Source organism: Zonotrichia leucophrys, chromosome Z, assembly GCF_028769735.1.
Source record: "Zonotrichia leucophrys gambelii isolate GWCS_2022_RI chromosome Z, RI_Zleu_2.0, whole genome shotgun sequence".
In the NCBI taxonomy this organism is placed as follows: Eukaryota; Metazoa; Chordata; class Aves; order Passeriformes; family Passerellidae; genus Zonotrichia; species Zonotrichia leucophrys.
Genome location: NC_088200.1, coordinates 21,173,961 through 21,186,482, shown reverse-complemented (window position 1 = coordinate 21,186,482; position 12,522 = coordinate 21,173,961). Strand labels below are relative to the sequence as shown.

General features: G+C 37.7%; 1 protein-coding gene across 4 annotated transcripts in view; it reads left to right on the top strand.

The window, feature by feature from the left end:
- ARB2A (ARB2 cotranscriptional regulator A) overlaps positions 1–12,522 on the top strand; it is a 261,591-nt gene that overhangs the window by 146,297 nt on the left and 102,772 nt on the right. For all 4 annotated transcript variants that reach the window (XM_064736334.1, XM_064736333.1, XM_064736332.1 and 1 more), the window contains one exon: positions 7,012–7,131. In XM_064736334.1, coding sequence (XP_064592404.1) covers positions 7,012–7,131 — 120 coding nt within the window. The remainder of the gene's footprint in view (positions 1–7,011; positions 7,132–12,522) is intronic.

The following is a 12,522-nucleotide window of genomic DNA, read 5'->3' as shown; positions in this document are numbered from 1 at the left end:
AAAGTGGGACAGGATCTGAAGTCATCTTCAGTGGTAATTGTGGTGGGAGCTAGGGAGAGCAGGAGCCCTGGGGAGGAGCCCAAACACAAAGCATAAAAACCGTGGTTAGGCATCAGTCTTACATTAGCTAAAACTTGTAATTTTAAGCATAATCTCAAGAGTTGTACCATAGCAAAATGCTTTGTCGTGCCATGAATGTCATCGCACGTTAGCACCACTTCATCCCAAACCAGCTCTTCATCCCCTCTGGCATGGTGGAGGAAATTTAAATTTTGTATCAGTCCACTGAATGCATTTTTGATTTACATCTTTTATTTGGCTATTTGAGATGCCAAATATTTCATGTTTCATGGAATACTTCTTGTTTTAGCAGGACTGTTGAGATTGCAAGCTTTCCTGATAAATTGTTGGCAGTTTTGGTGGTGGGACTATCTAATTCAGTATCATGAACATTTAACTGCAAAATGTAAGATTTCTGGTCTTCCTTTGTGCTGCTGACTCTGTGCATACAACGTTACTTCATAAGGGTCTTCATAAGCAATATGGGGAGCACTTCCATGACCAGCCCAATTCACAAAATAGGTAGAAGAAATTGAAACAGAAACATCTCAAATAGATTTGGGAATAAACTGAGATCTGTAATACAAAAAAAACCAACTTCAAGTCACTTTCCCATATTGCTTTCTGAAGGCATGTGCCAGATAACAACCTTGGCTGTGCTATTTGTATCCTGCAACTCCACAAATGACCAGACTTAGCTGTTGTGATACCTGGTCTCTCCTTCTGTCTCAAAACTGGCTGCTGCCTGCTGCCAGAGTATGTATCTTGCCGCCCCTACCTCAGAAAGTGCCCTTAAAAAGATAGTACAATTTTTTATTTCACCCCTTCTTCCTGCAAGTGCAAGAGTATGGCATTTTTACATCTGAAGATTCATGATTCAATCCCTGCTAAAGTCATAAGTAAGGAATTTCTGAATGCAGATGCTGAATAAAATAACATCACTCTTGCATTTACATGATTTTAGTATTGAAGCAATGCAGATACAATGTTCTGTGTTTCATACAGCTACACCAGATATTGGTGACCATGAACCCACTCTGCACAGCTGATCAAATCCTGCTGAATATTGTGGTTTTAATATGGCAAAGTATGCAAGTAAAATCCATGCAGAGCCCATAAGGGAGGAAAGAAATGTGTCCTCTATTCAGACTTTCAAGGCCAGAGCATCAACTGTCTATGGTTTCATCTCTTCTGTTATTTTCTCTTAAGTTGTCTCACTCAGGACACAGCAACTAAAATAACTTGGTTGACTCACTGCCCAATCTTCATCATCCTTGCTTTCCTGTGTTCTTTACATGACCTGCTAAACTGAATTTCAGATACATGTCAGATTTAAGATTTGGTATCATTTGTCTCCATTGTCACTTTTTCCTCCACTATCTCCCCCGCTCACAACTGCTTTGCTGCTGAGATGGTCTTGGTGCTTGTTTCTGCAGCATCCTTTTGTCTGGTTTCACACAGCTGCAATTGCCCCTGTACAGAAGATACTGCTATGGCATGGTTCCTGAAAGCCATGCTTCCTGAAAGCCCAGTTATGTAAGAATTGTGAAAGAGCCAACCCATCTTCATTTTTACATATCTCCATCTATGTAGCATACAGATTAGCATTGCCTCTTGTCAGTAAGTAAAGCAGAAATACAATTCCTACTGTTAATAAAAAATCCCCACTGTCTCCTGGGATCACCTCTTGTATTGTAGTAGGGAACCTTTCCCAAATAACTGTGCAAGAATTCTCTCAACTCTGTGATTGAAAAGGTAAAAAAGATTTTCAGGTAGATGGGATGCTTCCTAATACACTGGAATTTCTCAGTTAAAGTCAAAATCTGGTTAAATGTCCTGGTCTAGACACTTTCAAGTGATATCTTCATGTACCCATACTGCAGAAAGATATTAATACAAAGTGCATACTTCCTTTCCTGTTTTCAGTTTATATCCTCTCTTTAATCCCCCTCTCTGATTGTAATGCCATAGCCACTGTCTTTGTTATGGAGGAAAAATCACATACTGTCTGGTTTTTTTGCTTGTGTTTCAGCTTTATTGCCCTTGAAGCTATCCTGGTTCTCAGCCAGTACAGCTAATTTTTTCACAGTAACTGTGAGAGGACGGAGTCTGGAGCCATGTGGGCATGTCTAGATTATTATTCTGTATCACCTCTTGTCACTGTCAGGGCAGAAATGCTTCCCAGAAGGAAGGGGAATGGCTTGTGGTCAGGAAGAAGAGCATGAGTGAAAAGGATGTCTGCCATTTTGTTCATTTGTGGGTCACACTGGGTCAGCTTGGGCTCATGAGCATTTTTTGCCTGTAAATCACCCTCTTTTTTCTGTACCTTTCTTATTAAGTGTTACTGTTACTGTTTGTTTTCTTATTTCATTACTGTTTCCAGTAAATTCTTCCTATTTCAACCCATAACCTCTGTCTCTTGTGTCTCCCACCAGACACAAAGAGCAGAAGAGCAGTGGGAGGAGCAGTGTCTGGTTTGGATTAGTCTTGGTTGGGGGTATCACTGAATTAGGGAGTAACATTCCTGAACCATGACAAAAGCCTCTTAGACCATGTCCTACATGGAAATTTTGGAGCTGCTCTGGTGGTAGCAACCCATTGCATAGTTTCATTTTGTTCTCCCTAGGGAAAAAGTTTTTGTCTCATGTAAGGCAAATATGTGCAAAATGAGTGAGAAAAATTCAACAGGGGATAAGCATCATTTAGGACTCATGAAAGGTGCTGTTGTAACAGGATATTTTTATACTTATATGAATTTAAGTGTCATGATTTTTCGGAAGAGTTGGGGTGAATTGCAAAAGTTTACCTGCCCCAAGGCTCCTTGAGGCAATGGGACAAGCTGTGCACAACTGTCAAGATATTACTGGTGGGTAAGATCTAGCATCTCCAGGGACAGGAGATCAGAGCCTTCTGTATCCTTCTGGCCTCCCGGCCAGTGTGCAGTTCTGTTCTCCCGTGTTTAACTCATGTACCATACTTGTTTGTAGTAGCTTATCAAGCTAGAAGGAGAAATTGTTTTGCTGTGATAAATGGCAATTAGAGAAATCACCTTCAAATAAATTCTTTAAAAGCTGTATGGCATATTTCCCTATTTGTGTGCTTTCCCTTGTCTCAGAAAAATGTGATTCCTATTTCTTGATTTAAAAAAATCCCTGAAAGTAGAAGGTTACCAGATCTGAAAACTTAATTTTGTAGTCTTTATTTTTTTTCTTTATGTGACTTTTTTTATTTTGAAGTATTAGAAGTTCAAGATGGGGATCTGAGCTGCTGTGCCTCAGTAAAGCTAATAGTGGTTCAATGCCTCCAGTTTCAAGGCCTCAAGGCCTATGACTTTCTGGCAACAGGCTACTTCGGAGGGAAAAAAATAAAAAAGGAAAAAAAAAAGAAATAAGTAAAATTTGGCACTGAAACACAAAATATGTGAACCTGTCACAGTAAGCAGTCTCAAAGGGCAAGCTGCTTTGCAGGAGCTAATTAACCTTAGGAAATAATTACACAAATATGCAAATGTTGTTTAGACAATTCCATGTGTTATCGACTCAGGTAGTCCATCATAACTGCAGACCTTGCAATGTCTAGGTGTTTGGATCTGGCATAGTTGATAAGGCTTCAATTGCTGCATCACTCCAACCTGGTATTTAACAATTAATGACTGTGATATTACATTGGTAAATTTAACCTGTTTTTTGAATGCAACAGAATGTCATATTGTATTCCCAGTGTGCATACTGCTTATCTCTATATACCTAATGGCACCAACTATTAAAATGTTATATACCTTTCAACTCCTATCACTAGCCATGCTGGAAAAAATGGCAGACCAAAATATGAGTTCACTCCCTCCACGTTTCTGCCCAATGGATGGCCCAGGAGTAGCCTTGTTTGGATTGCTTTGCATTGCATAAACATTGCACTAGGGCCTTTTCACATCATACAGTTTTAATCTTTTCTTCCCTTCATGTCTAATTGTATATATAAATGATCAAGAGGAAGGGTTTTCAGAGGGATGGAGAACAACAAGTCCGAAGAACCAGACCACTTATTTTGATATAGAATTACCTGCTGTAGGTGACCAGCTTTCACAGTGGGAAGTTGAAGTTCAAGTTTTCCTGCACGTCTCCAGCTCAGTCTGTTTCACAAACAAGAATGCATTCAGCCTAAGGTGCCTTTTGAGGTATATAGTCTGATTTTTCCAGACTAATGTCCATTCATTTCTGTACACTGGTGTAGATAATTATGTAAACTCTGACTGGAAGACCCCCTCTCTATCAAATAATTTAACAATGTTCTATGTAAGTGCATTCAGTTTAGCTTCAGTGAAATTACAGAAAGCAACAGCTGCCTGAGACTGTCACCTTTCATGCTGAAAATGCAGCATCCTGTCTTATAATTTAATCCAAGCCAGGCAGTAGAGGTTAAACCTCAGAGACCCAGTGCAATTTGAAATCCTAAGGAGATCAACTGTGTACTGCTCCTTCAGCTGGATATTCCATGTACACACCTGGAGCCAGGTCTGAGGTGTTTGTAATATAGGCTAGTTACAAGGGAGAAAAATAAGCAGATGCTCTGAAGAAAGGGCTTTTCTTCTAAGCATTTAGGTCTCCTCCAGACTCCTTACACATATGTGCTTTTCTTACCTTATTTAGGGTTTTAGCAGAGTGTGCAGCAACCCAGTTTATCCTGACACTTTTTGGTTTGGTTTTTTTTTTTGTTTTTTTTTTTTTTTAACTGGTAATAAAGGAAGTGACAGTCTATATTTAACTCATTCTAGCTCATTTCTTTTTGCATTTATAGAATCCTGTTGAATCTTTGTTCTAGACTGTGAAGCTGTGAAGTTATTAATTTAGTTTACTAGACCACTGGTTATGCTTTGATTGGTGAAAACTTTTTTGGTTGAGTTCAGAAGCTTTTTGCTTCTGAACTCAGCCCATCTTTTCCTTCTGATGTCTTAGTCTTGTGGAACTTAAAATGGTATGCTTTCACTAGCAGTGTCTCAAATAATAAATCCAAAGTAACCTGAAAATGCTATAGTATGCAGAAAAAAGTCCTCTTTTTCTCAGATTGTTTAAACAGCATTGAGCATCTATACAAAAATTGCTGTTAAAAGTATCAATGCCAACATTATTACTGAAAAATAAGTACCTCCTGTGTACATAACTAAGATAAATCTTTTAGATAAATCAGTCATTCTGAAACTTTCTCAGTGTTTTAATGTACTTTTTTTCCATACAGATTATAGAGCACATCACTTTTGCATAGGAAACTCCTGTTCAAGTTGTCCTTCAGCTTTATCTTAATAACTGGTTTGTCAATCGTATTTTCTTTATGTAATTTCTTCTAAAAAATTTCCCTCATTCCTCACAAAGGGAGGAGTCTTTACTTTCTGTACAGATCTATACAATCAAATTTTAAAACAGCAACAAACTGTTTTGCAATAAGTCCTTTCCTATACTGAGGTAGTTTACAATAGGTGATACAGAATTAGTTAAAACTATGTTCTGTCATAGTCAATGAAGAGCAGAATCTGTCCAGGAGAAGAAGAAACTCAGATTTTTCTGTCTTAAAATGACTGCTGCTGAGGCAGAATCATTATTGCAAAAACGTTGAGTCGGGATCCATAAAATATTTGTTGTCATCTGACTCTTACTAACTCTTAGAAAACAGGGTATGAGAATAGAAATAAAAGCCAGAATCAACCACATTATTTAGGTATATCTCTTCCCACTGATTTTAAACACAAGAACTTAAATCCCCAAAACTAGTTGCAGAATGGAATTGAGATCTAGATAACCTCAACATTCTTGATAAATTTCAATAATTCACACTGTATAATTAGCAGCTTCTGATTACCAGTGGCTTTTACTGGTTTGTGCTTTCTTTCTCCTAAGGAAACCAGGCTTTTCTTGTCTGTGTCTGAGTGAGCTAAGGATATGAAGTTGTTGCTGGCACCAACCAAAGGAAAAAGGGACACAAACTTTAGGAAATTACATTACCTTGACTGATCAGCTCTTTCTGGCATTCAGGAGTCTGGAAAGAGCCAACATTGTTATCCTGGTTGTATGAAATGCTGGCGGAACAGGGTGCCTAGCAGAGCATCTTATTCTTGTTGCCTGAGACTATAAAATTTGTAGTTATGACCTCAAGAACCCAAGAAAAAGGGAAAACTAGAGGGGTATAGTTCTTTCCAAGAGCCTCAAGGATACAGGTACACAACCGTGAGTTTTGATGAGACTGCACTAAAATCAATGTGTGTCTCTAGTGCCTTCTGTGACTCTTACACTGGCTGACTTTGACAAAATCTTATTCAATAGTAAGAAAACATGGTCCCCTAGCTACAAAAAACTCCAAAGTAATGGCTGCCACCGGTCAAGAGTTGTTTTCTTTGCACCGTCTCATAGTCTACAGTCACAAAAAGTAAGACTTGAAAAGAGTAGTTGCAAATACCATAATTTTAATCTTAGTTCAAGTTTCCAGTGCCTCATAGTATGAAAAAAAGGAAAAATTGAAATTACAGGCCTTTACCAACCAAAATTATTCTACAATTATGTATTTATATTGTTCTTACCTGGTTTTATTTACCAATCTAAGACACAAGTACTTTAAACAAACCCTCAGTGAACAAACATTTGACGAAAGAGTTGTCAAAAGAATGAAAATCTGAGCTATGACTCATAATTCCTATGAATGGCTCTGTTTAGCAGAATTGTCGTCATGGTATTTACGTAAAATTTTGCAGATGCAGAATTTTGTTATACTTACTAAAGTATGCTCAGAAAGCAACAGTTTTATGGCCTTTATTTAGACAAAAGGATCAGTTCTCTTTTTGATACTCTAGTGTGTATTCATTTAATCTTTCTTTTAACAAAACATTCTAACATATAGGAACACGTTTTTAGACAGAATTGCCATTTTTTAAAAGATAATTGTCACAAACATTATTTCTTTCTGCAGGATAATGGCTCTCCTGAAGAACATGCGATTTATGTTTGGGACCATTTTATTTCCCAGTCAGCTGCAGAGAATGTATTTTTTGTTGCTCACAGTTATGGTGGACTTGCCTTTGTAGAGTTGGTAAGTGTGAATTCTCTATTGCTGTCTTTGCTCAAGACTGTCACAGATTTCTGCATTCTTTGTGATCATCTTATTGAAAGTAGCTTGGCAGAAACAGACGCCAGTGGTCATGTACAGGTTGGTCAGGATTTCTTTGCAGCCAGAAGGTCGCTGTATCTTTTCTAGTTTTGAGATAGATAGTAAGGTCTCAAGTGTGCATGAACCTGAAAGACTGTGGGGAAACAGAACATGCTGCATCTTTCTTGTCCAGACTATGTGCTGAAAGGCACCAGTTTCTGCTGTGGGGCAGAAAGACCTGGGGGCATATGAGACTAAGGACATATAAGAACAGTTTTGAAGCAAAGTCACAGACACAAATGCAGCTTTTTGTATATAGATTGGAACAGAATGTGCAGGGAAATATGGCAGTTTTATTCAGTTTTTGCAGTTTTTCTACAAAGATCTGGAGAACTTGCTGGAAGGACTTCTGTTTTCCCATTTATTAGGCTCTGTAGCGATATAAGGTGGGAAAAACTTTGCTCAGTGTAAAGCTGTTCTACATCTGGTGCTGAAACTGCTGAACATCTAGTTTGTCAGTTTTTCACTCTTTTCTCTAAAGGCAGATCTCTCAACCCCATCTGGTATACCAAGCTGCCTGTTAAACTTGTGTATCATTCTGTCAGTGTAGCTACAGTCTCTTCATATGATTTTAAAACAGTAGTGTAATCCCGATATGTTTTATTGAAGAAAACTACAGAAAAGTAAGGGTCCTGTTGTTGCAGAAAGTTAAATTGCAGAGCATTAGAACTGGTTTTATAGACACAGGAAACAGCAGGCATATATGTACATCTTTTGTCTACAACACATCCGTTTAATCTAACTGAAAGTTGATTAAGGTGTTTCCTGCCTGAACATGAGATGAATGACTTTGTTAAGAAAAAGCATGCCATGAGCATGTTGGTTTTAGTCTTGCGTTGCTCCATGTAGCAATAACAATCCAGACAATGGCCACTGGTATTATTTTGAGAACTTGAGATTTTCCTAAACCCGCCTTTTTTGTTGTTGAAATTGATGCCGTTTTCATTGTCTCTGAGGTCCTGGAAGAGTGTGTGCAAAATACACATGATGTGTACAGGTTTGAGACTTGAGAAACAGTTCATTTTCCTGATCTGAAGATCATTTGAGAATTGATAATTTTTCACAGGTGTTTTATTACCTTCTCAATGAATAGTCTCAAAACTAAATTTTGAAGTGAATATTCACCTTGAAGGTGAATAACTCTTTCTGTAACCTCATCTATGGGCAAAAGATGTGTTGCATTGCATGTGCCTGTTGCTCTTGAAATGTCATGAACGTTAGGGAGCAATTGTTCTGTCTTGGCTTTCGTGATTTGTGGGTTTCACCTACTTTATGTTTCAGCCCAGGTTATTCTGGTGCGACTTGTGGGTCCAAAGTAAAGATTTGGCAGAATTTCTGTAGGTTTTGTAAAGCCACATTGTTTTGGTCACCAGATGCCCAGAGACACAAAGCAGAGGGCAACTGGAGAGTTTTCTCAGTGTTTCCTAAACAGAGTGCTGACTTGAAGGAGGCTTAGAGAGTTTTTCCATCCCATTTCAGACAATGGCTTGAGGTGGCCTGGGTAACAGATGACCAAGGTGTCATTCCCATTTTCCCTGTTTTTCTTGTCACACTGGTGGATGTTTCTTCACTTTTGTTCTGCTTTAATATGAAGCACACTGATGTTTCAGAGCAGGACTTGACTTCTGACCTTGGGGTTTCCAGGGTCAGGGTGCTCAGGGCCTGTGAAGTTATCACAAGCTGAGCAAAAATTTTTATCAGTTGCAGGAAGCAACCAGTAAGTAAGAAGTTAAGAAGTATCTTTGTCAGAAAGACAAGATGGTCTCAGTAAGGGTCAGCTTCTGTAGTCTGCTGTCTCTGCAGGAGATGCATGCCTGAGAGGAGGAGTATAATACATATCCATTGACACATCACATATCTGTCACGCAAAACTAGACTTGAAATATATTTTTAATGCAACTCAATGTTTTTTCTAAAAAATCAAAGGGGTAGTTTGATATTTGAGTACTACTAAAAGCAGTTTGATTAAATAATTCATACACTGAACAACATATAATTGAAATAAACCTTGAACTATTTCATCACAATATTCATTTGTAAGGTTTTATTTTGTTATCATCTCCTTTCTCTTAAACTTTATATCCATACGGCATTTAGTAGTTGCAATGAGCTCCAAAAAGAAACAGAGCAGCTGATGGGCAATTACTGTCTTATGACAAATAAATTTTCAATCGCTTCACTTTCTACTCTGATTCATGTGGGGGTGATGATGAGGTTGATAGAGCAGCTACACCATATAGCAACTGTACCACCTCTACACTTCCTTTGCAAGTTTTTGGGTTAACTGATTCATGAAATTGTAGGTTACAGTTGTTATGGAAACCTGTTGCACAGCTGCTCCTTCTGCATTCGTGCCTCTTACAGGAGAGCAGTGTGAAGCATATGGCTTTAATTTCGAGTGAAGGTTTCTGCCTGAGCCCTCTGAGTTTTATTTTGCCTGCAGGGAAAAAGAAAAAAAGCAAAAATATATTAAAAAAATGTGGTTTTAATTAATATCTTCTTAGTCAACTTTCCATGTTCAGTGCTGTGAGGTCTCTCATGATGGCTTGCAGTCATTTCAGCTACAGCTTGCCACTTCATCGTGGTGTAAGGCTCCTGATGAAAACAGGATGTTCTGGCCTTAAACCCAATGAAAGCTGATAATAGGCAAAGTCTTGTTCATAGACGTTCATACCATTGTGTGGAAGCAGCTACTGCTCTCCCAGGAAAAGGCAGAGAACAATACTCAGCCTTCCACAGGCAGTACCCATCCAGGTGCTCCTTTGTCTGAGGCTGCTGAGGGAGGTAGCATAAGAAAGGCAGTGCTGCTCTGCCTGGTCCCTTGATTGGCATGCACTTTGTTGGGAAACACATAGTGAAAGAGAGCAGATACAACCATCACATATGAAATTGGTATAAAAGGAGGATTATTTTTATTTAGAAAACTTTGTTGTCCAAATTTTGTTCTTCATTCCAAATCTCTTCTCACCATGAAAATAAGGCTGACTTTTGGAAATCCTTCATTAAACAAACAGGTAAGGCTTGGCTGCAATTTTCAAATACGTGCCACTTAAAGTAAAAATTTTATTGATCTTTGCAGCTTTTTGATATACATTTTCTCATGTCTGTGATTGCAGGATATTAAGACAAATAGGGTGAGTCTACAATATCATACTCAAATACACAAAAACTTTTACTGCAACATAGGCACGCATTTTCTGTACCTTCTTGTGTCATAGCTTACTAGGGGAATAACTGAAAGTGATTAAAATGTGTGGGAAATAAAGTTTCACCAATAAATGTACTAAGTTTTATTGTTCTGTTGTTTATAGGTTGAATTACAAATGGTAAATCATAAGCCATATGTTAGAATGTATCTTAATATTTACTAAATTAAACTTTGTGTAATTGTGGTTTGAAATAAAACATGCATGTGATAATATCTGCACGTAAATTACTTTTGAATGCACAGCACTAAAAATAATTGTTGGGTCATTGTGTTTTGCTAATTGCTTATTACTGATTTTGAAAAACTCAAGCCATGATTTGTGAACATATCTCAGCTTCTTAATTCTGTTATCCCTTGCATAGTGTAGTCAGGGATTTATTTTGAGAATCAGTTTGCTTTACTTGATGGTAAATTGTGGAACTTTCCCAACTCCAAGCTTATAATAATTTTATGAAATTTAACAGAAAGTGAGAATTTCAAGTTGATGGAGTCAATTTTATATTTAGTTTACAGAAAATAAGAAGTTTCTGGTACAACGCCTCCTTTGAGTTTTCTTGCCAAATTGTATGGGTTTACAATTATTTTGCTTTAAAAATAATGTTTTTCCTTGTCATTGCCTGCATGAAAGACCCACACAGAAGAATCTTTGCAGAACACTTCTGCTGTTTGCTTCCTATATTTCTGAGACCCCTGCATTTTCAGTTATTTCCTCATATTATAACTAGAGTTACAGCTTTTTTTTTTGTTTCAATTAGTTAAACACTATCTTTTAAAAAAATATCAAATATCATGGGAATAATGATAAAATTGTGAGAATCATTAATACTATCTCCATCCTACATCATACTGCTGTGGAAATACGAACTACACACAGGAATGTAATAATTAGGAGAAGAAAAGTAGGTTGTCTCCAGCAGGTATAAACTATTCATTATGGTTCTTTTGGCTAAAATGTTGGGTGTATGTATTGACAGTTTGCACAAAGGTGGAGGTAAAATGGGGAGAGGGTGTCCTTTTAGCAAGCTTTTTTACAATGAGAGCTCTTAAAACACACTGATCAAATTACTGTATGTACTGTAAACTTCCAATTCCATTAAATCTGCAAATTTTGGCAATTTGAAATATTCTCGGTCCATCATTTTGAGATCCTCTCTGCAATATGTTGCCACTTCATTTTGCTGTATTATGCTGAGTATGGCAAGGGCCTGGCCTGACTGGCACTGATAGGTGCCAAAATAATGATGATAGACAGGCACCTGCTGAGCTACCTGTGAGTCTCTGAGGCTGCATCATTATTCTGGCACAGGCAAAATGCACTCTAAGAAACTTAATGGCTAGGCTGTGAACCTGTCATTAGTTTTTCATTAATTTAATTTCCTGAAGTCTCAGACTGAATGGTTTGTTATATTTGGCTTTTTATAAATTCTTATATAAATATATCTACTTATTTTTTAATTCAGTTTGACTGGAAAATTGATGAGTGGGTACTGTGGACATGCAATTCTTAATTCTCCTGGATGACATGTTAAATCGAAATATGTCTACTGATGTGTGGTAGAGATAACATAAGATCTGTAATGGCTGTAGGAAGCATGGGAAAGAGCTGGAAGTAGAGAGCTGTGAAGGAAAACACCTTAGTGACCAGGATACTTATTGTGAAGACAAAAGCAAAATACTACTGTGCTTTAAAGCTTTGTGAGATTTGTGGGGGAGAAGAAAAAGAAAAAAGGAAAAAAGACACTTTAGATGTTGAATGTCAGTTGGGAGAGCAGTGTGGGATGCTGTCTTGAAGGTTTATGGGGACTTGGCTTGTATGTCCAGTCTTTAGACAAGTCATCTCACTCAACCCTACCTGATTTAGGGCTTAGATTTTTCTGTGTTGGGCACTTACAATATCATATTTTTGAAGCAGGTCTAATTTAGTGCTCACATTCAGAAAAACAAGTCTGAAAGCAAAAATGATATCTTGATTCTGTTTGGTTATTTATTTCAACTATCCTTTGTTCTCCTTCTTGGAGAAGTACTTGTTCATCTGAAACAGATCAAATGAGAAATGAGGGTGGACA